Source organism: Macaca mulatta, chromosome 11 (assembly GCF_049350105.2).
Source record: "Macaca mulatta isolate MMU2019108-1 chromosome 11, T2T-MMU8v2.0, whole genome shotgun sequence".
NCBI lineage: Eukaryota > Metazoa > Chordata > Mammalia > Primates > Cercopithecidae > Macaca > Macaca mulatta.
Genome location: NC_133416.1, coordinates 119,057,125 through 119,083,857, shown reverse-complemented (window position 1 = coordinate 119,083,857; position 26,733 = coordinate 119,057,125). Strand labels below are relative to the sequence as shown.

At 44.2% G+C, this 26,733-nt stretch overlaps 1 protein-coding gene across 7 annotated transcripts in view; it reads right to left on the bottom strand.

Moving 5' to 3' along the window:
• Positions 1–26,733, bottom strand: part of MAPKAPK5 (MAPK activated protein kinase 5) — a 61,422-nt gene that overhangs the window by 18,437 nt on the left and 16,252 nt on the right. For 6 of the 7 annotated variants that reach the window (XR_013400608.1, XR_013400610.1, XR_013400609.1 and 3 more), the window contains 8 exon segments: positions 20,519–20,592; positions 19,614–19,689; positions 18,179–18,276; positions 16,984–17,092; positions 15,454–15,543; positions 14,645–14,740; positions 4,501–4,581; positions 961–1,148 (listed from right to left, as the gene is read on the bottom strand). Coding sequence is in view for 4 of the 7 variants with exons in the window: in XM_077952928.1 (XP_077809054.1) it covers positions 961–1,148; positions 4,501–4,581; positions 14,645–14,740; positions 15,454–15,543; positions 16,984–17,092; positions 18,179–18,276; positions 19,614–19,689; positions 20,519–20,592 (812 nt within the window). In the remaining 3 variants the exon portion in view is untranslated. 7 annotated transcript variants of the gene reach the window in all.

Here is a 26,733-nt window from a genome sequence, read left to right as displayed (position 1 = left end):
GGAGCAGTGCCTAAGTCCACGGGCACCCAGCCTCCCACACGGGGGCAGAAAAAACAAACATATTCAAATTTAGGTCTGACTTCCTACCTAGTCCTCCAGCTACCAAAAGACTCTGAATATCAACTCTCCCTCACCCACTCCCTAGCCCTAATTCTTACTAAATCTTCCCATCTTAAGATGTGTCAGAGCGGCTGGGTGTGGTAGCTCACACCTGTAATCCCAGCACTTGGGAAGGTGGGCAGATCACTTGAGATCAGTAGTTTGAGACAAGCCTGGCCAACACGGTCAAACCCCATCTCTACTTAAAATACAAAAATGAGCTGGGCATGGTAGTGGGCGCCTGTAATCCCAGCTACTGCCGAGGCTGAGGCAGAAGAATCACTTGAACCTAGGGGGCAGAGGTTGCAATGAGTCAAGATTGCACCACTGCACTCCAGCCTGGACAACGTAGCAAGACTCCATCTCAAAAAAAATAAAAAATAAAAAATAAAAGATATGTCAGAGCAACCAACTGGCAGTGTCAAGGTGGAGGGTGGGGTCCAGGCCTGACAAACCCACATGCCCACAGCATCCAAGGATGCTGTTTGTCATCTCAGCCCCTAGTTCATCTCCTGGCATTGTATCTGTCCCAAATGACATGCCGGCTCACATGTAAGAAGGACAGTACGCCAGGTTTATAATTTAGGGTCCTGAATTAATGTGCAGAGACTGGCTATGGAGGGACCTGGGTTCACACCCTGGGGACAAAGTCTAGGGATGCAACAGGAGGGAGGAAAGCTTCATTCGCACCCAGGTGTGGACACTGAGAAGAGTCACCTCAGGCTCCAGAGAGATTTCTGTGATATTAAAACGGGGAGGAGCCTGCCTAGGAAACCAATGACTTTTCTCTACCCACATTCCCTTGAGCTCCACCACCTGGAGGCTTCCTTGGCCTCCCTGCCCAGCAGCCCATGAACTCACTTCCTCACAACATCTTTGGCCATCTCTGAGATCTGACTCCACTCTTCCTCTGGGAACTCAAAACTGCCTGTCATGATCTTTCTTCGCATATCCTTTGGGATAGTCCGGCTGTGGTGTTTGGAGTAAAAAGGAGGGTATCCGCACAGCATCACATAGATAATCACCCCTAGGGACCACAAATCACAGCTCTGAAACCAAAAAAAGAAAATGGTCACTCACAGCAGAAGCAGAGCCCCCAAAGAAACACCCCGTGACAGACAGACTCAGGAATAGCCCCTGCAATATATAGGCTGCTATAAACTAGAGTCACTTAACAGAGACTAGGAAAGCTGAAGGAAATCTTAGGAGAACTAGTCTTTATCTCCGTATTTTCCTTTTTCCTTTTTTTTTTTTTGAGACAGAGTCTTTCTCTGTTGCCCGGGCTGGAGTGCAGTGGCGTAATCTCAGCTCACTACAATCTCCGCCTCTCAGGGTCAAGTCCTTCTCCTGCATCAGCCTCCTGAGCAGCTGGGATTATAGGCGTGCCACCATGCTGCCCGGCTAATTTTTGTTTTTTTTTTTTTTTGAAACGGAGTCTCGCTCTGTCGCCCAGGCTGGAGTAAAGTGGCGCAATCTTGGCTCACTGCAAGCTCCGCCTCCCGGGTTCACGCCATTCTCCTGCCTCAGTCTCCCGAGTAGCTGGGACTACAGGAGCCCACCACCACGCCCGGCTGATTTTTTGTATTTTTAGTAGAGATGGGGTTTCGCCATGTTAGCCAGGATGGTCTCGATCTCCTGACCTTGTGATCCGCCTGCCTCGGCCTCCCAAAGTGCTGGGATTACAGGCGTGAGCCACTGCGCCTGGCCTGCATTTTTTTTTAGTACAGACGGGCTTTCACCATGTTGGTCAGGTTGGTCTCAAACTCCTGACCTTGTGATCCTCCTGCCTCGGCCTCCCAAAGTGCTGAATTACAGGCGTGAGCCACCGCACCCGGCCTCTCTCCATATTTTCAATAAGCTACCAATACTACATACATGCATTCCATCATACAAAGCCAGTCTGGGATAAAATGTACAGGTACTTTCACTCTCACTCTTTAGGCCCAAGCACCTATCTGATCCCTGTGTACAGGCACAGGATGCTTTGCCCCAGCCAGAAAAGAATAGATATAAACCAGCTGGCTGTGAAACCTCTATGTAGAAACAAAGCAACTAAGACACAGGTAGGCTCACCTACAATACAGCACAGGCCACTTCGTAAAGGCCCAAAGCAGTACACAGATCATGGAGAGGACTGGAGGGAAGAACAGAAGGTCTAAATGCATTCCTTTGACCATGAAGGACTCACTAGGTCCATTTGCAAGCTCTTACACCATTCTGGGGGAAGATACTGTGAAAAAAAGGAAACTGCTACCAACTACCATGTCTGCAGGAAGTAAGGTGACTCCATGGCCTATAATCACTGCATAAAGAAAGGACTCCTATTTTAGTTAAATGCAGCTCCATTTGCTTTGAAAACTGGGTTTGCAGAGGCTTCAATTCAAGCCTTTCCTGAATGGCGAGATAAAAGAGGTATCTGCCTAAGATGGCAGCCCAGTGAGCCTGCCACTGGGGCCCCACACTCCCCCTCACACCACAGCTATGTGGTGCTCTGTGCAAAGGCTGAATAATGGGGTGTCTCAGGTACTCTCACTCATGTTTTCTTGTTTTTTTTTTTTTTTTTTTTTTTGAGATGGAGTCTCGCTCTGTCGCCAGGCTGGAGTGCAGTGGTGCGATCTCGGCTCACTGTAGCCACTGCCTCCTGGGTTCAAGCGATTCTCATGCCTCAGTCTCCCAAGTAGCTGGGATTACAGGTGCCCGCCACCACGCCCGGCTAATTTTTTGTATTTTTAGTAGAGATGGGATTTCACCATGTTGGCCAGGATGGTCTCGATCTCCTGATCTTATGATCCGCCTGCCTCGGCCTCCCAAAGTGCTGGGATTATAGGCGTGAGCTGCTGAGCCCAGCCTGTCCATGTTTTCACATTATACTAGTAGATATTTGTGGATGACACAGCCCATGCTGTAGAACAGAATAAAATTACAGGGGTGGAAAGGGACCTTCAATCCCTTACTTTACAGAAAGGAAACTAATACTACAGAGATCATGTCCTCTCTCAGGTCCTCTGTCAAGAGTGAAACCAAGTGACCTCACCAATGTCACAGATTAAGAGTAGTGGAGCCACAGCAAGTGTCCCAGCCTACTGCCTTTTTACCATTCTCAGCCCCTTCTGTCATCTACATCTAGCCTCAAGTCCCCAAGTAGCATCTTTTCTCTGATCTACTTACTCAGTGACTCCGCGGTCTATTTCAAGAGGCCCTAAACCTCTTGTGCTTTAGAATAGACAGGATCGGCCAGGCGCAGTGGCTCACGCCTGTAATCCCAGCTCTTTGGGAGGCCGAGTCGAGTGGATCACCTGAGGTCAGGAATTCAGGACCAACCTGGCCAACATGGTGAAACCTCATATCTACTAAAAATACAAAACATTAGCCAGGCGTGGTGGCAGGCGCCTGTAATCCCAGCTACTTGGGAGGCTGAGGCAAGAGAATTGCTTGAACCGGGGAGGCGGAGGTTGCAGTGAGCCGAGATTGTGCCACTGCACTCCAGCCGGGGTGACAGGGTGAGACTCTGTCTCAAAAAAAAAAAGCAGACAGGATCAATATGGGGGCTACAGGCTGGGTGCAGTGGCTCACACCCGTAATTCCAACACTTTGGGAGGCTGAGGCAGGCGGATCACTTGAGGTCAGGAGTTTGAGATCAGCTTGGCCAACACAGAGAAACCCCGACTCTACTAAAAATACAAAAATTAGCCGAGTGTGGTGGCATGCACCTATCATCTCAGCTACCTGGGAGGCTGAGGCAGGAAAATCGTTTGAGCACAGGAGGTGGAGGTTGGAGTGAGCTGAGATCACGCCACTGTACTGCAGCCTGGGCGACAGAGCAAGACACTGTCTCAAAAAACAACAACAAAAAAAATGTGGGCTACAGATTAAGAACCATCACACTACCAAGTAACATTTAGGAGCCCATGCTATGTGTATCAGATACTGTTCTAAGTTGGGTATTTTATGGGGTAAGAAAGAATGGTGCCATAAATGATCACAAATTGTTCTCTAGCGTCTGTGTCTCAGAAATGGCCTCCCCCTCAAAACCACAAGCCAACCATATCTTTTCAGTGTGGCCAGTGGACTGTATGGACAGTCAAAAAAATAACCTGAATGATGATCACAGCCCCTAATTACTGCTGCAAAAGCTAAATGGGTACAAACTTTATTTGATATTTCATTAAACAAAAACCTGAATTCCAAATACTTTTCTGCGAGTCTGGCTGAACCTTATCTGATATTTCATCAAACAAAAACTTGAATTTCAAATACTTTTCTGTGAGTCTGGCTGCTTCTCTGGGGCAGGAATATTAAGGGGTGAGAAAGGAATTGGCCACACTCCCAGAGAGACACAAACGCCTCACTAAAGGAGAGGGGCTGCATCGGCCAAATGAAGAGAAGTATCTCTTCCTGTACCTTGTTGTAAGTGTAGGGCGTCGGTGAGGTAGGTATGATGCCAGATTTCTCCTTCTGATGCCTTCTTTGCGCCTCCAGTACCTGTTAAGAGTCAGACCAAAGGGGACCATTTACTGAAAATCACACCCCCGATAACCTGCCTTGAGACACGCTACTGTAAGACTAAAGGAGGTAAACAACTGGCAATCAGCCATTAAAAAAAAACTCCACATAAACACTACACTTCCAAAAACTTTTTTTCTTACAACCAAGTCATTTACCCATCAGCCAAGTAAATACTCAGGTCAAGGACATGAAGATGAAGTTCCTAGAGGAGATTCTCTCTTCTTCCTGCCCATCAGGGAATCTGAGATCACTGACTCTTTCCTGGGGATAGCCCTTATGCCTATGCAAAAGCAGACCTGTCCGGCAGATGAGCTTCAAGCCATCTGTTACCATCAGGGACTACAACAGTCATGTCTGTCTAGGTGTTAAATGCTCCAAGGAGGTAGCCACTGCCACTGTGAGACCATTATCCTGGCCAACCTCTCTAATGTCCCATGAGGAGGGCCTCCAGAGGGGGACACAACATTAGCAGCCCCACACTGTTCCCAGAAAAGTGACAGGACGCTGAGGCTCTGTGCTAGGGGACTTCATCCCACAGCCAGACCTACTTGATACTGTCTCAGCCCCTGTGCCCACGAAGCTGGGGCGGATGGGATACAACTGCTACCACTTAGCCAGGGGCTGCACTGCCATCTTGGGCAACTTTGCAAAGGCCATCTTCAATGCCATCTCTAAGACCTGCAGCTATCTCACCTAATAGAAATTCACTGGCCGGGCGCGGTGGCTCAAGCCTGTAATCCCAGCACTTTGGGAGGCCGAGACGGGCAGATCACGAGGTCAGGAGATCGAGACCATCCTGGCTAACACGGTGAAACCCCGTCTCTACTAAAACATACAAAAAACTAGCCGGGCGAGGTGGCGGGCGCCTGTAGTCCCAGCTACTTGGGAGGCTGAGGCAGGAGAATGGCATAAACCCGGGAGGCGGAGCTTGCAGTGAGCTGAGATCCGGCCACTGCACTCCAGCCTGGGCGACAGAGCGAGACTCCATCTCAAAAAAAAAACAAAAACAAAAACAAAAAAAAGAAATTCACTGACCATCTTATGAAAACCTATACTAGGCTGGGCGTGGTGGCTCACACCTGTAATCCCAGCACTTTGGGAAGCCAAGGCAGGCAGATCATGAGGTCAGGAGTTTGAGACCAGCCTGGCCAACGTGGTAAAACCCCATCTCTACTAAAAATACAAAAATTAGATGGGCATGTTGGTGGATGCCTGTAATCCCAACTACTCAGGAGGCTGAGGCAGAAGAATCACGTGAACCAGGGAGGTGGAGGTTGTGGTGAGCCGAGATGGCACCACTGCACTCCAGCCTGGGCAACAAGAGCAAAATGCCATCTCAAAAAAAAAAAAAAACCTACTCCAAAGTCTCCATGCAGAGGACCTGGGCTCCAACCATGACCACCACATAGAGTTTTTACACAAGAACAACAAAGTGAGTTAATGAAACCTGAAAAATAAAACACCATTCACAACAGCAGAAAAAATATTAAACATTAAGAATAAATCTCACAAAGATGTGAGAGACCTATAAACTGACTACATCATACTGCTGAGCAAAATTATGAGACAAACATGAATGGAGTGATACAGCTTGCTCATAGGTCAGAAGACTCAGTATCACCAAAATCTCAGCACCCTCACACTGAATGATAGCTCTAAAACAACCCCAGTCAAAACTCCCAGTAGGCTTTTTTATAGAAATCAACAGCTGACTGTAAAGTTCACATGGAAATGCAAGGAAGTTAGAATAGCAAAAACAACTTTGAAAACGAAGAACAAAGGTGGAGGGCCAACGCTACCTGATTTCAAGAATTATTATAAAGCTACAGTAATCAAGACAGTGTGGTATTGGGGTAAAGACAGAAAAATCAATGGAATAGAATAAAGAGTCCGAAAATAAATTCACACATATATGTTCAATGATTTTTGACAAAGGCTCAAAAGCAATGCTGCAGAGAAAAGAGAGCCTTTTTCACGAACGGTTGCTTCTGAGGGTGGGGCTTAAAAGATAAAAATGGCGGCCAGGCGCGGTGGCTCACACCTGTAATCTCAGCACTTTGGGAGGCCGAGGTGGGTGGATCACGAGGTCAGGAGATCAAGACCAGCCTGGCTAACACGGTGAGGCAGGAGAATGGCCTAAGTAAACCTGGGAGGTGGAGCTTTCAGTGAGTCTAGATTGCGCCACTGCGCTCCAGCCTGGGCGACAGAGCGAGATTCTGTCTCAAAAAAAAAAAAAGAAAAAAAAAAAATATATATATATATACACACACACATAAACACATATATATAAAAACAGAACAACAGGCTGGGCGCGGTGGCTCACACCTGTAATCCCAGCACTTTGGGAGGCCGAGGCGGGCGGATCACGAGGTCAGGAGATCGAGACCATCCTGGCTAACACGGTGAAATCCCGTCTCTACTAAAAAAAAACAAAAAATTAGCCGGGTGTGGTGGCGGGCGCCTGTAGTCGCAGCTACTCAGGAGGCTGAGGCAGGAGAATGGCGTGAACCCGGCAGGTGGCCGAGATCACGCCACTGCACTCCAGCCTGGGCGACAGAGCGAGACTCCGTCTCAAAAAAAAAAAAAAAAAAACAGAACAACAGGGCCAGGCACGGTGGCTCACGCCTGTAATCGCAGCACTCTGGGAGGGCCAAGGCGGGCAGATCACAAGGTCAAGAGATCGAGACCATCCTGGAAAACATGGTAAAATCCCGTCTCTACTAAAAATACAAAAATTAGCTGTGTTTGGTGGCATGCGCCTGTAGTCCCAGCTACTTGGGAGGTTGACAAATCGTTTGAACCCTGGAGGCAGAGGTTGCAGTGAGCCAAGATCCGCCACTGCACTCTAGCTTGGCGACACAGCGAGACTCCGCTTCTAAATAAGTAAATAATAAATAAATAAACATAACAACAAATGGTGCTGGAACAACTGGATATCCAAATGCTAATAAGTGAACTTGGATCCATACCTCATGCATTATATAAAAATTGACTCAACATGGATCACAGACCTAAATGTAAAACCTAACATTATATAAAACTTCTAGAAGAAAACATAGGAGACTGATCCTGGGTTAGACAAAGATTTTCAACATGGAAAACCAAAAGCACAGGCCCTAAAAATGTTTTCTGATAAACTGGCATTCATGAGAATTAGAATTTTCTGCTCTTCAAAAAGACACTGTTAAAAGAATGAAAAGATAAGTCACAGACTGGGAGAAAATATTTGCAAAGCACAGATTAGTAAAAGATTCGTATCCATCTCCTGACAACCTGAGAGAGTTTAAAAAAAAAAAAAAAAAGTCAGTTGGATGTGGTGGATCATGCCTGTAATCCCAGCAAGTTAGGAGGCTGAGGCAGGAGGATCACTTGAGCCCAGAAGTTCAAGACCAGCCTGGACAACGTGGTCAGGCCCCATATCTTAATTTAAAAAAAAAAAAAAAAACTTCTTAATTAGCCAGGTGTGGTGGCATATGCCTATGGTCCCAGCTCCTAAGGAGGCTGAGGTGGGAGGATCGCTTGAGCCCAGGAGGTTGAGGCTACAGTGAGTCGTGATTGTGCCACTGCACTCCAGTCTGGGTGGCAGAGCAATACCCTGTCTCCCAACAAAAAAAAGAAAGGAATTCATATCCAAAATATACAAAGAACTCTCAAATTCAATAATAAGAAAATAACCCAATTTTGTAGATACAGAAAAGGTCTGAACAGACACTTCCCAAAGAAAATATACAGAAGGCAGGTGCACACACAAATGTGTACACAAAAGAAAAGATGGCAGACATCATTACTCATTAGGGAATGCAAATTAAAACTACAAAGAAATACCACTACATATCCACTAAAATGGCCAAAATTAAAAAGACTGACCACACCAAATGCAAGTGAAAATGTAGAAGACCTGAAACTTTCATACACTGCATTAAAAAAATGAGCTAATGGAATCATTTGTAGGCCAGAAATATTAAAGAAAAAAATAGGCCGGGCACAGTGGCTCACACCTGTAATCCCAGCACTTTGGGAGGTCAAGGTGAGTGGATCACCTGAGGTCAGGAGTTTGAGACCAACCTGAACAACATGGCGAAACCCTATCTCTACTAAAAATACAAAAATTCTCCAGGCATGGTGGCGCATGCCTTTAATCCCAGCTACTCGGGAGGCTGAGGAAGTAGAATCGCTTGAACCTGGGAGGTGGAGGTTGCAGTGAGCCGAGATCATGCTACTGAACTCCAGCTTGCATGACGGGAGCAAGACTCCATCTCAAAAATAAATAAATTAATTAAAACTACAATGAAATATTACCTCACACCTTTTACAATGGCTATTATAAAAAAGATAAAAGATAAGTGTTGACAATGATGTGGAAAAAAGGGAACCTTTGTACACTGTTTATAAGAATGCGTATTAGTATGACCGCTATGGAAAACAGTGGGAAGGTTCCTAAAAAAATTAAAACTAGAAATACCTTATCATCCAGCAGTGCCACTACTGAGTATGTATCAGAAGGGAAGGGAAAGCAGAAAGAAAAAAGGATGAAAGAAAAGGAAAAAAGGATGAAAATACAAAAGATCAGAACTCCAGTTCCCTGTACAGTCTAACATACATGTAATTGATTGAAAGTCTCAGAAATCAAGTAGAGGAGTAGAAAAATCGTTGAAGAGATGATGTCTGAAAAATTTCCTAATTTTTATTTGGATCCAAGGAGCTCAAGAGCTCCCTGGCAGGAAAAACAAAGGAACAAGAGTGCACACATAATCAAATTGTTGGGCCTTTATTTTTAACTTTTATTTTAGGTTCAGGGGTATATGTGCATTATACATGTAATTATACAGGTGAATTGTAGTGGTTTCACAGAGGTTTGGTATACAGATTATTTCGTCACCCAGGTTATAAGCATAGAACCTGGTAGGTAGTTCCCTCCTTCCACCCAAATTGTTGGACTTCTATTTCTGCTAGGATATAGAAAGCTGGAAAGTGTCAAAGATAAATTATAAAATCATCACTTTTTTTTTTTTTTTTTGAGACAGTCTTGCTCTGTCACCCAGGCTGGAGTGCAAAGGCTGAATCTTTGCTTGCTCACTGCAACCTCCACCTCCTGGGTTCAAGCAATTCTCCTGCCTCAGCCTCCTGAGAAGCTGGGATTACAGGTGGCTGCCACCACGCCCGACTCATATTTTGTATTTTTAGTAGAGACAGGGTTTCACCATGTTCACCAGGCTAGTCTTGAACCCCTGACCTCAAGTGATCCACCCCCCTCAGCCTCCCAAAGTGCTGCGATTATAGGCATGAGCCACAGTGCCTGGCCCATCACTTTTTTTGAACCCATCAAGGATCAGGTCTCAGGGCAACCAATTATTCTGAAATCTTTAAGTCAGGCCCTTCCAAGGAGAGATGGGGAGTGAACGCTGGCTCACCTATGGCAGAGCCCAGGAGGAAGTGATATCACATGCTATTTGGGTAAAAAGAATTAAGCGAGGTTTTTAACTGCTAAAGGCAAAATGTGGGCTAGGATAAGAGTACAGACCCTGTAGGAGCTGTAGAAAACAAGGAAGACTCATGCCTGCTCCCATGCTCTTCTGCACAGACTTCCACCAGATGTTAATGAGACTCAAAAACACAGGTCCTGCCCAACAGCAGAGAAACAGAGATACCTCTCGGTCCCCTGTTGCCATCACTCTGCAGGCTTGCAGGGACCAAGCGGTAACTGACAGCAATCTACTGCTAAGGGGGGGGCCAAGACTGTAAAGAGAGATCCCCTCTGAGGTATAGGTGCACTAGCAAGGCCAAGGCTGAGGGTAGAAGTGGAATATTTTTAAAAAAATAAAAATAAAAATAAATAAATAAGGGCATTTCAGACCTCACCTAACCAGAAGGTAACAAACAGGATCCCATGCCAGTGGGGCACTGAAGACAATGATAGCAACAACAAAACTCACACTCAGCTCAGCTTTTGAGTAGACTGATTTAACCCTCAAACCCAACACTTGGACCGAGCAACAGAAGAGGCATGCCCACTTTTAGGCTCTCAAAAAAAAAAGAAAATCCTAATAAATCTACAAAAAATGTACCAGATTTAATAAATGAATTTAGCAAGGTCTCAAGATACAAAGTCAATATACAAAAATCACTAGTATGGGCTGGGTACAGTGGCTCACGCCTGTAATCCCAGCACTTTGGGAGGCCAAGGCTGGCGGATCAGGTCAGGAGATTGAGATCATCCTGGCTAACACAGTGAAACCCTGCCTCTACTAAAAATACCAAAAAAATTAGCCAGGTGTGGTGGTGGGCACCTGTAGTCCCAGCTACTCAGGAGGCTGAAGAAGGAGAATCGCTTGAACCTGGGAGGCGGAGACTGCAGTGAGCAGAGATCGTGCCACTGCACTCCAGCCAGGGCAACAGAGTGAGACTCCACGTCAAAAAAAAAAAAAAAAAAAAAAAAAAAGTCACTAGTATGGCCAGGGGCGGTGGCTCACACCTATAATCCCAACACTTTGGGAAGCCAAAGCGGGTGGATCACCTGAAGTCAGGAGTTCAAGACCAGCCTGGCCAACATGGTGAAAACCTGTCTCTACTAAAAATATAATATTTTTATTTTTTGTATTTAGAACAAAAAATACATTGGCCTTACCTGGATAACTCCCCATTTTAAGATTCTTAACTTAAGTATTCTGCAATACAAGGTAACATAATCCAGGGATTATAACATGGACATCTTGGGGGGCCCAAGGTGGCGTGGTGGCGGGCGCCTGTCATTCCAGAGGCTGAGACAGGAGAACTGCTTGAACCTGGGAGGCAGAGGTTGCAGTGAGCTGAGATTACGCCACTGCACTCCAGCCTGGGCAACAAAGAGCGAAATTCCATCTCAAAAAAACAAAACAAAACAAAACCAAAAAAAACTAGTATTTCTATAAACTAGTTAAAATTAGAAAATGGCCGGGCGCGGTGGCTCACGCCTGTAATCCCAGCACTTTGGGAGGCCGAGGTAGGCGGATCACGAGGTCAGGAGATCGAGACCATCCTGGCTAACACAGTGAAACCCCGTCTCCACTAAAAATACAAAAAATTAGCTGGGAATGGTGGCGGGCGCCTATAGTCCCAGTTACTTGGGAGGCTGAGGCAGGAGAATGGCATGAACCTGGGAGGCGGAGCTTGCAGTGAGCCGAGATCACGCCACTGCACTCCAGCCTGGGCGACAGAGCGAGACTCCATCTCAAAAAAAAAAAAAAAAAATTAGAAAATGAATTTTTTTTTTTTTTTTGAGACATAGTTTCACTCTAGTCGTCCAGGCTGGAGTGCAATGGCACGATCTCGGCTCACTGCAGCCTCCACTTCCCGGGTTCAAGAGAGTCTCCTGCCTCAGCCTCTCAAGTAGTTGAGATTACAGGCACCAGCCACCACACCCGGTGAATTTTTGTATTTTTAGTAAAGATGGGGTTTTACCATGCCGGCCAGGCTGGTCTCAAACTCCTGACCTCAGGTGATCCGCCTGCCTCAGCCTCCCAAAGTGCTAGGATTACAGGCGTGAGCCACCACGCCCAGCTGAAATGTTTTAAAACACCATTTCCAATAGCATCCAAAAACAAAATTTAAGGATAAATTTAAGAAAATATGTGCAAGACCTGTAACATTAAGAAGTATAAACATTTTTAAGAAAAATTAAAGACCTAAATAAATAGAGAGATATATACCTTGTTCATCGATTGGGAGACTTTTATATTGTTAAGATATCAATTCTCTCCAAATTCATCTATAGATTAAATACAATCCCAGTCAAATCCCAGGAGGCTTTTCTGTTATACAGAAGTGAATTCTAAAATGTAGAGAAATGCAAAGGATCTAGAATAGCCAAAACAATTTTGAAAAAGAATGAATCTTAAGACTTAATATAAAGCTACAATAATCCAGATGCTCTTGCTATAAACACATACATATATTAAACCAACAGAACAGAATCCAGAAAAGACCTGCAATTCAGGCCAGGCGCAGTGGCTGACACCTGTAATCCCAGCACTTTGGGAGGCCAAGGCGGGTGGATCACGAGGTCAAGAGATAGAGGCCATCCTGGCCAACATAGTGAAACCCCATCTCTACTAAAAATACAAAAAATTAGCAGGATGTGGTGGCGGGCTCCTATAATCCCAGCTACTTGGGAGCCTGAGGCAGGAGAATTGCTTGAACCCGGGAGGCGGAGCTTGCAGTGAGCCGAGATTGCACCACTCCCGCCCAGGCAAAAAGAGCGAAACTCCGTCTCAAACAAACAAACAAATAAAAAACTGCAATTCAATGATGCAATTCTTTTACAAATCCTTTTACAAATGATGATTTGTAAAAAACAAATGATGCTGCAATAACTTGACACCCTGAAGGGGGAAAAAAAGAACCTTGTCTCTCATTTCATACACACACAAACTCAAATGAATTACAGACCCAAATGTAAAACCTAAAGCTATAACATCTTATAAGAAAACATCAGAGAAAGTATTTATGCTTGTGGATCTTAGGAACAAAAAGTACTAAGCATTAAAAAAAAAAATGGTGAAATAGACTTCATTAAATTCAAAACTTCTGCTATTCAAACGCCATTAAGAAAATTAAAAGGCAAGTCATAGACTGAGATAAATATTCATGATATATATATGGAAGGCAGAATAATGGGCCCCCCAAGACGTCCATGTTATAATCCTTGGGATTATGTTACCTTGTATTGCAGAATAATTAAGTTAAGAATCTTAAAATGGGGAGTTATCCAGGTAAGGCCAATGTGATCAGCAGGGTCCTTATAAGAGGCAGGCAAGAGGGTCAAAGTCATAGAGAGAGACATTCACTGGAAGATGCTGTGCTACTGGCTTTAATGATGAAGGAAGAGGCTACAAGCCAAATGATGTAGGCAGCCTCTAGAAGCTGGAAAAGGCAAGAAATGCCTCCAGAAGGAACACAGCCCTGCTGACAACCTTGATTATAGCACTGAGTACCATTTCAGACTTCTCATTTCCAGAAGTATAATACATTTCTGTTGTTTTTATCTACTAAGTTTGTGGCAATATGTTACAGTAGCAGTAAGAACACAACATACATATGGCAAAGAACCTGTGTCCAGAATATTTTGAAATCTTTAACAAGAAACCAACAATAACAAAAGGGCAAAAGATGAATGCCCATACTTCACAACAGAATGGCCAATAAACTTGTACAAAAAGTGCTCCGAAACAGTGGCCATCAGGACAATGTCGTGATTAAAACCATAATGAAGTAACACTCTACCCCCTACTAAAATGACTAAGATGACAAATGCTGACAAGCAACAAGCATGAGGCGTTAGTAAAAATGTGAAATGACTGGAACTCTACACGTTGCTGGTATAACCATTTTGGAAAAAAGATACGGGCATGGGGGAACATGTCCCCCAAAACCTTAAATGAAGTGTTCCTAGCAGCTTTCTTCATAATAGCCAAAAATGAGAAACAACCCAAAATCCTGTCAGTGAATGAAAAAAACAAATGCAGCTTAAGTATATAATGAAATACTACTTGGCAATGCAAAGGAAGTAACGAGTGATAAATGCAGGAACACGGACGAATCTCAAAAACATGCTAAGCAAAAGAAATGAAGCTTGGAGCTGAGTGGTGCCATCTCAGCTCATGAAATTTGGAGGGGGTTCAAGTGATTCTCCCAACTCAGCTTCCTGAGTAGCAGGGATTACAGGTGTGCGCCACCAAGTCCGGCTAATTTTTTGTATTTTTTTTTTTAGTAGAGACGGGGTTTCACCGTGTTAGCCAGGATGGTCTCCATCTCCTGAACTTGTGATCCGCCCGCCTCAGCCTCCCAAAGTGCTGGGATTACAGGCATGAGCCACCACACCTGGCTAAAGTTGATTTTAAAAGAATAAAAGATCTACACCAAATAAAGCAATCTGTAGGTTTCTAAAGTTAAGTTCTCCCCCTCCCATCTGTAATATATGCCTACTTGTGCTGTAGAATAGAAGGAACACAAGTCTATGGGCAGCTTGGTGACAGATCTTAGGACAGAAACAGCACATGCTTACCTGGGGTGCTACATAATAAGGGGTGAACTGGGGTGTCATCAAGTCACCTTGGTCAATCTTGGCAAATCCAAAGTCACACAACTTCACTGGGGCATCCTGAAATTTTTAAAAAAAGGGAATCACTGCTCCAGAGTGCTCAGTAAACATTAAAGGAAAATCCAGGTGCAAGACATGTTACCCTGAGCTCTAACAAGTTTCTTTCTGGCTGAGATGTGAGCTTATGAAAATAACATGTCCCCGGGTCTGGAGACAATGATTCACACTGAGGAACTGTTCTTAGTAATGCAGAAGGAATTCCTACCCACTCACACAGCTATTTTTGCTTTAGAACTTGTAAGGGCAGCACTAACATCAAGGTCTTGGCCTAGGGCCCCTTCACCTCTCATCAGTCTGGGCTACTTCACTCTTAATATCTGCCATTAAGCTTTGTGACAGCCAGAGCAACTTATCTGGTGGGACATGGGGCAGGGGACAGGGCTGAAAGGGAAAACACAAATGAAACAATCAAATTTCAAGATAATACATAACAGCATATAGATTCCTGCCCCTTCCCAAAGGTCCTCCAAATAATATCCAAAATCATAAGTCCCACAAATACATATCAGTATCATCCAAAATTATCAATGCCGGGAGTACAGTAGTACAGCTTCTCTGAGTCTCTAGCAAGGGAACGAGTAGAAGAAACAAGCTGTTTGAAGCACTTTGGCCTAAAGCTTCTTCACCATGAATTCAGAGCACTCCAAACACACCCACTCCTGAACTATGTTAAGAGTAGCAGCACTAAAATGCAGAAAAACAAGTCTTCTCACCAAAGAGTTATCCTTAAAAAGCAGATTTTCGGGCTTGAGGTCTCTGTGCGCAATGTTTAACAAGTGGCAGTGCCGCAGAGCCAAAGCTATCTGAAAAAAGACACAATGGAACAGCCACTTCTTAGAAAAGATCGCTCTTTAATACACCTGGTATAGAGAACTCAGGATGTTAAAAAACAAGCCTTCATTAAGACTGCATTCAGTTTCAATTTTAAAGCAGAAATTAAGAAAAACTTGGAATACCAAGAAACAGAATGGATTAAGCTTAGTTTAACTGCAACTTGTATTTTGTCAAACAGAAAGAAAAATATGATGGTACAGCAATTCTTTGTCAGAATAAACTGATGGGTAAATCCTGTAAGGAATGGGAAAATGAAATGCTCCCACTTTCATTCCTCTGAGGTATGACAGGCACTGCAGAAGAAACACCTAAGCTGAGCAATGGTCAGCAGGCGCGGTCCCCGTAGCAGGGCTACCGGCAGGATGGCAGGATGGCCTGGCTCAGACAAGAATGGCACTCTCCAGGGAGCTGAGAGTCAAGAAACCAGCTGACTGGGTTTTTCCAACTAATACTGGAAACTCATTTTGCTCATCATGCTTGTTGAAAATGTTGCCTGTTTATGTGAATTTGAAGGGGTTTTATTTTATAGAAGATTATCAGAGCTCATCCTTTAATCCTAATATTTGAAAAAATTAAAGGTATAATTTTTAAAATCAAACAGAAAGAACAGATTCTACTTGTTCTTTAACTCTCAATATGGAATTTTCTCAGCAATCCAAGTATCAGTTCCTCCCTACCAGAAAGGAGGCATCCAGAAATGCTTAAGGTTCATGGGAAACTTGGAAGAACTTTTTATTAAGAAGCAATTGGGCTGTGCTTCCTAATTCTCTTTGCTTTGCTTGCTTGGTATTCTGAAGATAACCCTTGAGGGTTTAGCTTTTCACCTCTGCAGGAAGTGATTATCAGTTGGATTCCTCGTATTGTTCATGACATAAATCATTTCTATAGCAATAAAATGTGATGTCAAAATAGAATATAACCAGGAATAATCCAGAATTACAAAGATCTTAGGATATTATTAAATCTGAAGAAATCACAGAAAGGTGGCTCACATGCAGGAAGCATCTTATGTACAATTCTCTTAGAATATATTTTTATACCATACAATCTTTCAGGTGGTATCAGCAGCATTTTATCGCAAAGTCCAATACCAGTACTTGGTAGCTACATGCCTAAAGATACCTGCAGTCTACAAAGGAGTTAAGGTCGCCTTCCTCCCAGAATTTATTGAAATCTCACAGCAGCCCCAGGAAACAGTTGACAACCAATTAAGAACACAGTACCCCCACCCCCAAGTATAAAAGGGGTCACATTTCTCCTGTCAAAACATCTTTTCTGATTACATAACAAAGCAGGCAATGAGAAGTCAAATAGAGATTTTCTTTAAGTTTTCTTTTCTTCCCCCCAATGAAATTGCGCTTGTTAACCAACTTTGTTGGCAGTTTGATTGGTACCTGGGGTTAACTTGCCTGCTTTGTTACTTGGCTGGCTTGCTTCTCTGTAAAGTGCCGGTGCTGGCTGATTCTGTGAAATAGCTCTCCCCCTTCCATCATCTCCATTACAATTAAGAGTCGGGCCCTGTTTGAAAGCATTTGATTTTGTTAAGTTAAAAAAAAAGGAAAAAAAAAAAAAAGAAAAAGAAACAAAAAAACCCTGAAACATTAAGAAGCTGACCTAAAGATACTGCATCTACAAAGTGTGTAACAACTTCCTAAGTCCAGGGTAACACAGTTACTAAGAGCAAAAATTCTCATGTTCTGAAAAAAAAAATTTTAATGTGATTTTTGGCTACCATTCTTTCATATATGCTTCCAGCTTCCATCCAAATGCTTTCACCAACAGAGCACAGTTGTGAAAAATAATCGTTTGATTTCCCATTTAGTTTTAAAATTCTATCCTCTTTTTCCATCTGGAAAATTCCTACCCTTCCTTCAAGTCCTAGCTTCCACACAGCCTCTGTGAGACACCTCTCCTCCCAGACTATAGTTATCAGCTCCTCTCCTTTGTAAGCTTAGAATATTTTAGGGATGCCTGTCTTTAGTGCCTATTGCACTGCTATGATGATGGGTTTACATCTCAGTCTTCCCCAAAAAAACCATACCTTATTTAATTTTGAATTTCATCAAAGAGACTTAGAATGCCACCCAATATGCTTGCCAAACATTTGTTAACTGAAAGAATAATGTTGATTTCTTTCTTTAAAAGGAAAGTCAGACTAAGCAATAATAAAAGCTTTTTGTTTTATCAGCCTCTAAGACTTTGCCTAGAATAATATTTGGGTCCCTTTCACTGATTTGAAACAGAATCTGTTTAAATTCCACATTAAATGCTTTCCTGAAATGAGAAAGTAATCAGAATAATCAGGTGACTTGAAGAGTGGTAGGGGCATAGATGAAATTAGACTGGCCACGAGAGGATTACTGTTGAGGATGGGTCATGAGAACTTGGGGATTCATTACATAATTCTGTCTGCTTTCACAAATGCTTGACATTTTCCAAATTACAAAAAGGGAGATGGAGGGGAACGGGGAGAAGGAAGGGCACAGGAAGGGAGGGTAGGAGGAGGAAGGAGAGGGAAGGGGAGAGAGCACATAAAAGAGAGGATGACTCCACTACACATTGGCCTACATATGGGCATATGATGATGACACTGTGTAGTCTTACCTAGGGCTGGACTCATGAGGAAACTGGACACTGTTGGCAAACACTTCAATAATCTGAACTATGTTTGGGTGTGTGGCACACATCATGTGCAGACGTACCTTAAAGAGAACAGAGGAAATGTTTCCATAGGTAGGCGATACCAACATTTTCTCTCCAAAAACTGACCACACTAGATACAAGCCAATTACAATAAAAACTTAATCACCCAGAATGATGTAAAAAGCCAGTGTTTTCAAAGATTGTCTCCTTAAGAAGGCTTTCTCCATGAATAAAACCTCACCAACAGGTTTACTTCCTACTGTTCCATTTATTTGCAAATGAAAATCTGGCAAACATCTCATTTCATTTTAGAAATTATTCACATCTCTTTATGCAAAAGAAGTCCTTCATTGCACATGTTATTAGAATGTCATTACCATATCCAGATAATTTAAAACCAGTGTATAGCCAGGGTCAGTGGCTCACACCTGTAATCCCAACACTTTGGGAGGCCAAAGCGGGCAGATCGCTTGAGCCCAGGAGTTTGAGACCAGCCTGGGCAACATGGCAAAACCCCATGTCTACAAAAAATGCAAAAAAACTTAGCCTGGCATGGTGGCAAATGCCTGTGGTCCCAGCTACTCAGGAGGCTGACGTAGGAGGATCACTTGAGCCTAGGGAGGTCAAGGCTGCAGTGAGCCGTGATTGTGCCACTGCATTCAGGCCTGGGTGACAGAGCAAGACCCTGTTTCAAACAGAAACAAAAACCCAATGTATATTTTTAAAAACTAAAGGCTGGGCACAGTGGCTCACGCCTGTAATCCCAGCACTTCGAGAGGCTGAGGCGGATGGATCACCCGAGGTCAGGAGTTTGTTAAGGCCAGCCTGATCAACATGGAGAAACCCTGCCTCTACTAAAAATACAAAAAATGCATGGTGGCGCATGCCTGTAATCCCAGCTACTCAGGAGGCTGAGGCAGGAGAAGCTTGAACGCAGGAGGCGGAGGTTACAGTGAGCCGAGACTGCATCATCACACTCCAGCCTGGGCAACAAGAGCGAAACTCCATCTCAAAAAGAAGAAACAAACTGGAAACATCCTCAGAGTCCTCCTGTAGCATCACTTTTATACACCATTCACCTGACCCTTCCTCGTGCTATTTTATCTCCACCTTTAAGTATCTTTTTCAATAAGCAAAACTGAGGTAAATCTGAATACATGAGGGTACAAGAATCACATTAATTTTAAAAGAACAAGAGGTGGCTGAAAGGAAATGACTCAATGGCCTTTGACAGATCTAGGACTACTTTACAATGATAGCATTAATGGGGAAGAGAAGTAAACTTTGGACATAAAACTTTTTATGCATCACTGTATTCTCTCTAGGAAGCCGCCTTACTTGCAAAAGAACAATTCTTAGGCACTTCAAGTATTTAAGTCGAGGCAATAAAGCGTACCTCATTTCTAGCTTTTGGACGATCAAGAAGAATTTTCAGTGCAAACCGTTCTTGAGTAGATTTCTTTACACAGACTCTAGATTTGGAGGGAAAAAATCAATCAGAGATCATATATGTTAGAATGAAAATTAATTTAACACATTTTTTCTTTGAGATTTGTACTTCTCATCAAGGATATGGCCAGGTGCATCAGAACAAACTTGCCCCCAAGGGTGGCAGGTGAGGGCGAAGAAGCATCTCACCCCTCTGCCCAGCAGCCAATGCTCAGGCCTCAGCTTCTAAGTCATGCAACAGCAACTTGCTGCTGTGGGTCAAGGAACAAATAATGGCCTCAGCTGGCTACAGGTGACTCTCACAGTGGCCCCAAAGTCTCCACATTTTTTTTTTTTTTGAGACAGAATCTCACTCTGTGACCAGGCTGGAGTGCAGTAGCATGATCTCAGCTCACTGCAATCTCTGCCTCCCTGGTTCAAGCGATTCTCCTGCCTCAGCCTCCCGAGTAGCTGGGATTACAGGCACGCACCACCACACCTAGCTAATTTTTGTATTTTTAGTAGAGACGGGGTTTCACCATGTTAGCCAGGATGGTATCGATCTCCTGACCTCATCATGATCCGCCTGCCTCAGCCTCCCAAAGTGCTGGGATCACAGGCATGAGCCACCGCGCCTGGCCAGTCTCGACATCTTAAATGACTCTATAAAAAGACCATGCGATTCAGTCACTCTTGACTAATTTCTAAATACATGAGAAAAAGCCTAACATAAAAACCTGTACTTGTTAAATTCAGCCAATTTCTCAAACCTGGCACACTTGATGTATCTAATTCAAGATGTATTTCAAATGGCCCTTCTCAGAGTTTGCACATGCCAACATTTTGCCATAGTTTCTCATATGGATCGCTTACCTAACTGGACCACTAATTCCAGCTCCCAGCTTCTGAGTCCAATTGATACTGTATTCTTCTAAAATGGAAGTTTCCTATTAATATAAAAAAAGGGAGAGGACAGAGAATGATTCCCCAGTTAACAAGCTGAATAAGCAGAGATGGGACAACAGACGACCTGTTGCTCAACAGCTCATCTTCTAAAAGAATCTGATAAGCAGAACTTTGTGTTCTACAAGGCTTTATAACTAGACATTTTGTCTAAATGACAATGACTCAGTTATACATTGTTTTCCAATTTTCCAACAAGAAAGCAAAGACTTCAGGATAAAAGGAAATTATTCAGCTCATCTAGAAGGTACATTTCCATAGACAATCAATGCTTTTGGGGGAATCTGAGACCAAGATATTCTTTCAAAATGCTTCAATTACTAAATGCCTCTTTGCTACAATGGTCAAGTATATTTTATGAGATTCTGGAAAGACTAGTCAGATATATGCTGCCAAGCTATAGAGGCCTATATCCCTGAACAAGTTGATTACATTATTGGAATAACTGAATAAACTGAGACCTCAAAGTTCAAAAAAAATAGCAATTAATCAATATCATAGTAACCATCTAATTTCCAACAGCACCATTTTGTGTACAGATATATTGTGTCATATTCATTATGTAAGTATATTTCTGATATAAATAACTTTCAACAGTTTAAGATAGAGCCTCTACAGTTTAATGAAAGTTGTAATGAAATTCCTGGCTAACTATTACATGTTAGCTTCTGTTGCCATATGCTTTTAGATAAAAAAGAATTTAATTAATTAATTCATTCACTCACTCATTTATTATAAGAGACAGGGTCTCAGCCAGGCTCACGCCTGTAATCCCAGCACTTTGGGAGGCCGAGGCAGGCAGATCATGAGGTCAAGAGATCGAGACCATCCTGGCCAACATGGTGAAACACCATGTCTACTAAAAAATACAAAAATTAGGCTGGGCGCGGTGGCTCAAGCCTGTAATCCCAGCACTTTGGGAGGCTGAGACGGGCGGATCACGAGGTCAGGAGATCGAGACCATCCTGGCTAACACGGTGAAACCCCGTCTCTACTAAAAAAATACAAAAAACTAGCTGGGCGAGGTGGTGGGCGCCTGTAGTCCCAGCTACTCCGGAGGCTGAGGCAGGAGAATGGCGTGAACCCGGGAGGCGGAGCTTGCAGTGAGCCGAGATTGCGCCACTGCACTCCAGCCTGGGCGACAGAGCGAGACTTCATCTCAAAAAAAAAAAAAAAAAAAAAATTAGCTGGGCATGGTGGCATGCGACTGCAGTCCCAGCTACTCGGGAGGCTGAGGCAGGAGAACTGCTTAAACCCATGAGGCGGAGACTGCAGTGAGCTGAGATTGTGCCACTGCACTCCAGCCTGGCAACAGAGCAAGACTCCATCTCAAAAAAAAAAAAAAAAAAAAAAAGACGGCCTCACTCTGTCACCCAGGCTGGAGAGCAGCGGTGTGATCATTTCTCACTGCAGCCTTGAACTCCTGGGCTCAAATGATCCTACCACCTCAGCCTCCCAAGTAGCTAGGAAAACAAGCGCACACCACAACATGTGGCTAATTTTTTTCTTTTTTCTTTTTTTAGAGATAGGGTCTTGCTATGTTGCCCAGGTTGGTTTCAAACTCCTGACTTCAAGCAATCCTCCTGCCTCAGCCTCCCGAATAGCTGGGGTTATAGGCAAGAAAGTCATATATTTATTTTTTCTTTGTTTATTTTTGTGTGTGTGTGAGATGGAGTCTCGCTCTGTCGCCCAGGCTGGAGTGCAGTGGTGTGATCTCGGCTCACTGCAAGCTCCACCTCCAGGGTTCATGCCATTCTCCTGCCTCAGCCTCCCGAGTAGCTGGGACTACAGGTGCCTGCCACCACACCCAGCTAATTTTTTGTATTTTTAGTAGAGATGGGGCTTCACCGTGTTAGCCAAGATGGTCTCGATCTCCTGACCTCATGATCCGCCCACCTCGGCCTCCCAAAGTGCTGGAATTACAGGCGTGAGCCACCGCGCCCGGCCGAAAGTCATATATTTAAATTGTGATAGTCTAAAATTCATTTTTGCAGGGTTCCACAGGTAAAACAGGAAACCAGCTGCAGACCTTAAGAAAGTCAAAATCCTGCCAGGCGCGGTGGCTCATGCCTGTAATCATAGCACTTTGGGAGGCCAAGGTGGGAGGATCACCTGAGGTGGGAGTTCAAAACCAGCCTGACCAACATGGAGAAACCCTATCTCTTCTAAAAATACAAAATTAGCCAGGCGTGGTGGCGCATGCCTGTAATCCCAGCTACTCAGGAGGCTGAGGCAGGAGAGTCGCTTGAACCCAGGAGACGGAGGTTGCTGTGGGCCAAGATCACGCCATTGCACTCCAGCGTGGGCGACAAGAGTGAAACTCCATCTCAAAAAAAAAAAAAAAAAAAAAATCAAAATCCATAAGACTTTTACATTGTTTTGTTGCAATGAAAATCTGATAGACAGGCCGGGCGCGGTGGCTCAAGCCTGTAATCCCAGCACTTTGGGAGGCCGAGGCGGGCGGATCACGAGGTCAGGAGATCGAGACCATCCTGGCTAACACGGTGAAACCCCGTCTCTACTAAAAATACAAAAAACTAGCCGGGCGCGGTGGCGGGCGCCTGTAGTCCCAGCTACTCGGGAGGCTGAGGCAGGAGAATGGCGTAAACCCGGGAGGCGGAGCTTGCAGTGAGCTGAGATCCGGCCACTGCACTCCAGCCTGGGTGACAGAGCAAGACTCCGTCTCAAAAAAAAAAAAAAAAGAAAATCTGATAGACCATATGTAGCACAAGAATCCTGCTTGCTAGTATAAAGGAATAGGATATTTGCTCATGTAATACATACTCATTGTTCATGTAATACATACTCACTGAGCAGCTAAGTTCAGACTAAGTTCAGACACGAAAACAAGGCCTCTACCCAGTGAATGTGCCAGGCTTGGAAAGTCTTCATGTCTACCCCTGTGTCCAATTATTGGTAAAGGTTCTCAACATACAGTAAATAACTATGGAATAAATGACTAGAAAGGAATTAATCCCTAGGAGGGCAGACTAAAGCCCTATGATGAAGGGATATTGAGTTAGGAGGACCCAGCAAGATCGCTACACAAACTCCCTTCTGAAAAACTGTGCATCAGGGTTATGGAGCTTGTCAAGCTCACATAGTGAGTTATGGGCACTATCAAGGTTATATAATCTATGGATCTGGTATCCTCTACCATCCCCTATCCCAAGCACCTTTCAATCTATTAAGGGTAACTGCCCAGGCCCTAGCATAAAGATTAGGAACAAGTACTGCCCAATCAGAGAGGTCCTAAGCTCCATCTTCACTCACCACCTCCTAAACAGAACTCAAACCTACCCACTTAACCTGCCTACTTTCTTCACTTATCTGCTGCATGACCTGTTTGACTTAGGAGTGTCTGACGAGACCCAGGGGAATAGAGTAGTGGGAAGGAGGGAGTTGAAGCAGAATTTAAGCATCGTGGTGAAAACTGTTCCACTCAACTAATGGAATCATACACTCACAGGAGACTATGGAAAATAAGATTTGTTCTACTGAACTATTCATTATAATCAGAGTTTATATGCCCAACCCCTTGGATGTAAAAATAAGTTGACCAAATTCTCCACTGTACTTACTTTTTTGTTTTTTTAGACGGAGTCTTGCTCTGTTGCCCAGGCTGGAGTGCAATGGTGTGATCTGGTCTCACCACCTCCCGAGTTCAAGCAATTCTCCTGCCTCAGCCTACCAAGTAGCTGGGATTACAGGCTTGCACCATCGCACCCAGCTAATTTTTGTACTTTTAGTAGAGACAGGGTTTCACCATGTTGGCCAGGGTGGTCTCGAACTCCTGATCTAAGGTGATCTGCCTACCTCGGCCTCCCAAAGTGCTGGGATTACAGGTGTGGAAATTCTTGTATTCACAGCATGAAGTGGTAGGCAATTCCTCACCACAACGCAAAAGTTAAAAATTAAAATTGTCAAAAAGAACTATTTTAATACAGTGTAAATCAAACAAACTGAGAAGTACAGATTCTTGAAAAATCTGCTAGAGATTCAGGTAAAAATAGTAAGCTTTCTAGCCTAGGATCCTGCCATCCTTCTACCCCTCTATCCCCACTGCTTACAGCATAGTCAGGTGGTGACAATGCTAGTTTTCCCAGCATGGGGCCAGCTATGAAAATCAGCAGTTCTGCTGCTCTAGGGGGTGGACTCAATTTGGGGTGAGGAAGAAAATTCACAGATCTGCCAGCTAAAAGTTGTGAATGTGGATGGAAATGAATAGCTTTGGCAGTGGTCCTTGTTAGATGGGCAGAACATCCAGAGATTTAATGGGAAAATCCTGAAACAGAGCCATAGAAAGGCTGAGATTAAGCTCTTCACATGACCATCACTGACTAGGAAATTATACCTAAGAGAACCAGGAAAAACTGAAAACCTAAGGAGACTTTAGAGCCAGTTGCAATTTTTTAGAGTTTCTCCAAACCCACATACAAATTGACCGGGCGGGGGGGTATAGCTCAGCAGTAGAGCATTTGACTGTAAGTAGATCAGGATAGGGTAAAAGCCTCAGGGGCTGAAAGTATTTCAGAACCTCTGCCCAAATCACTGGCTGACAACTAAGTTAAACAGATACAGGGACAACCCACCAAAAGCCAGGCTAGGAAGAAAATAATGAAAAAATTTTTTTTTCTTTTGAGACGGAGTTTCGCTCTCGTTGCCCAGGCTGGAGTGCAGTGGCGCCACCTTGGCTCATTGCAACCTCCACCTCCCGGGTTTAAGTGATTCTCCTGCCTCAGCCTCCCAAGTAGCTGGGATTCGCTGGGCACAGTGACTCACGCCTATAATCCCAGCACTTTAAGAGGCTGAGGCGGGTGGATCACCCGAGGTCAGGAGTTCGAGACCAGCCTGACCAGCATGGTGAAACCCTGTCTCTACTAAAAATACAAAATTAGCTGGGCATGGTGGTGTGTGCCTGTAATCTCAGCTACTCGGGAGGCTGAGGCAGGAGAATCGCTTGAACCAGGGAGGCAGAGGTTGCAGTGAGCTGAGATCATGCCATTGCACTCTAGCCTGGGCAACAAGAGTGAAACTCAGTCTCAAAAAAAAAAAAAAAAAAAGAAAAAGAAAAAAGAAAGTGCTGGAATAACAGGCGTAGGACACTGAGTCCAGCTGAAAATAAAAATTTTAAAATTGACCGGGTACAGTGGCTCACACTTGTAATCCCAGCACTTGGGAGGCCAAGGCGGGAGGATCATGAGGTCAAGAGTTTGAGACCAGCTTGAAACCCCATCTCTACTGAGAATACAAAAAAGCTGGGCATGGTGGCAGGCGCCTGTAATCCCAGCTACGTGGGAGGCTGAGGCAGGAGAATCGCTTGAACTTGGGAAGTGGAGGTTGCAGTGAGCCAAGATTGCGCCACTGCACTCCAGCCTAGTGACAAAAAATAATAATAATAATTTAAAACTAGGCAGAGACATTAGCACACCAAAGGAAAAATAGATTCTGGTTTAATTCTAAGCAATTAACTATAAACATAACAAGCCACAGGGGGGAAAACTCAGAATCCAGAGTTGCTACAATGTATTATCTGAATGTCCAGTTTTCAACCAAAATTAGTAGACTTGTAAAAACCAGGAAAGTGTCACCCAAGTTCAGGAAAAAGAGAAATCAATAGCATCCGTCTCTGATTGGATGCAGATACTACATTGAGCAAATAGTTGCGCTTAAAAGCAACTATTTTAAATGTCCACAGAATTAAAGAAAACCGATGACAAAGTAAAAAAAAAAAAAAAAATGGAGATTTTCAGCAGAGAAACAGAAAAAATGAGGAGGAACCACATGGAAATTCTAGAGTTAAAAATTATAAGGCCGGGCGCGGTGGCTCAAGCCTGTAATCCCAGCACTTTGGGAGGCCGAGACGGGCGGATCACGAGGTCAGGAGATCGAGACCATCCTGGCTAACACGGTGAAACCCCGTCTCTACTAAAAAAAATACAAAAAACTAGCCGGGCGAGGTGGCGGGCGCCTGTAGTCCCAGCTACTCGGGAGGCTGAGGCAGGAGAATGGCGTAAACCCGGGAGGTGGAGCTTGCAGTGAGCTGAGATCCGGCCACTGCACTCCAGCCTGGGCGACAGAGCAGACTCCGTCTCAAAAAAAAAAAAAAAAAAAGGCCGGGCGCG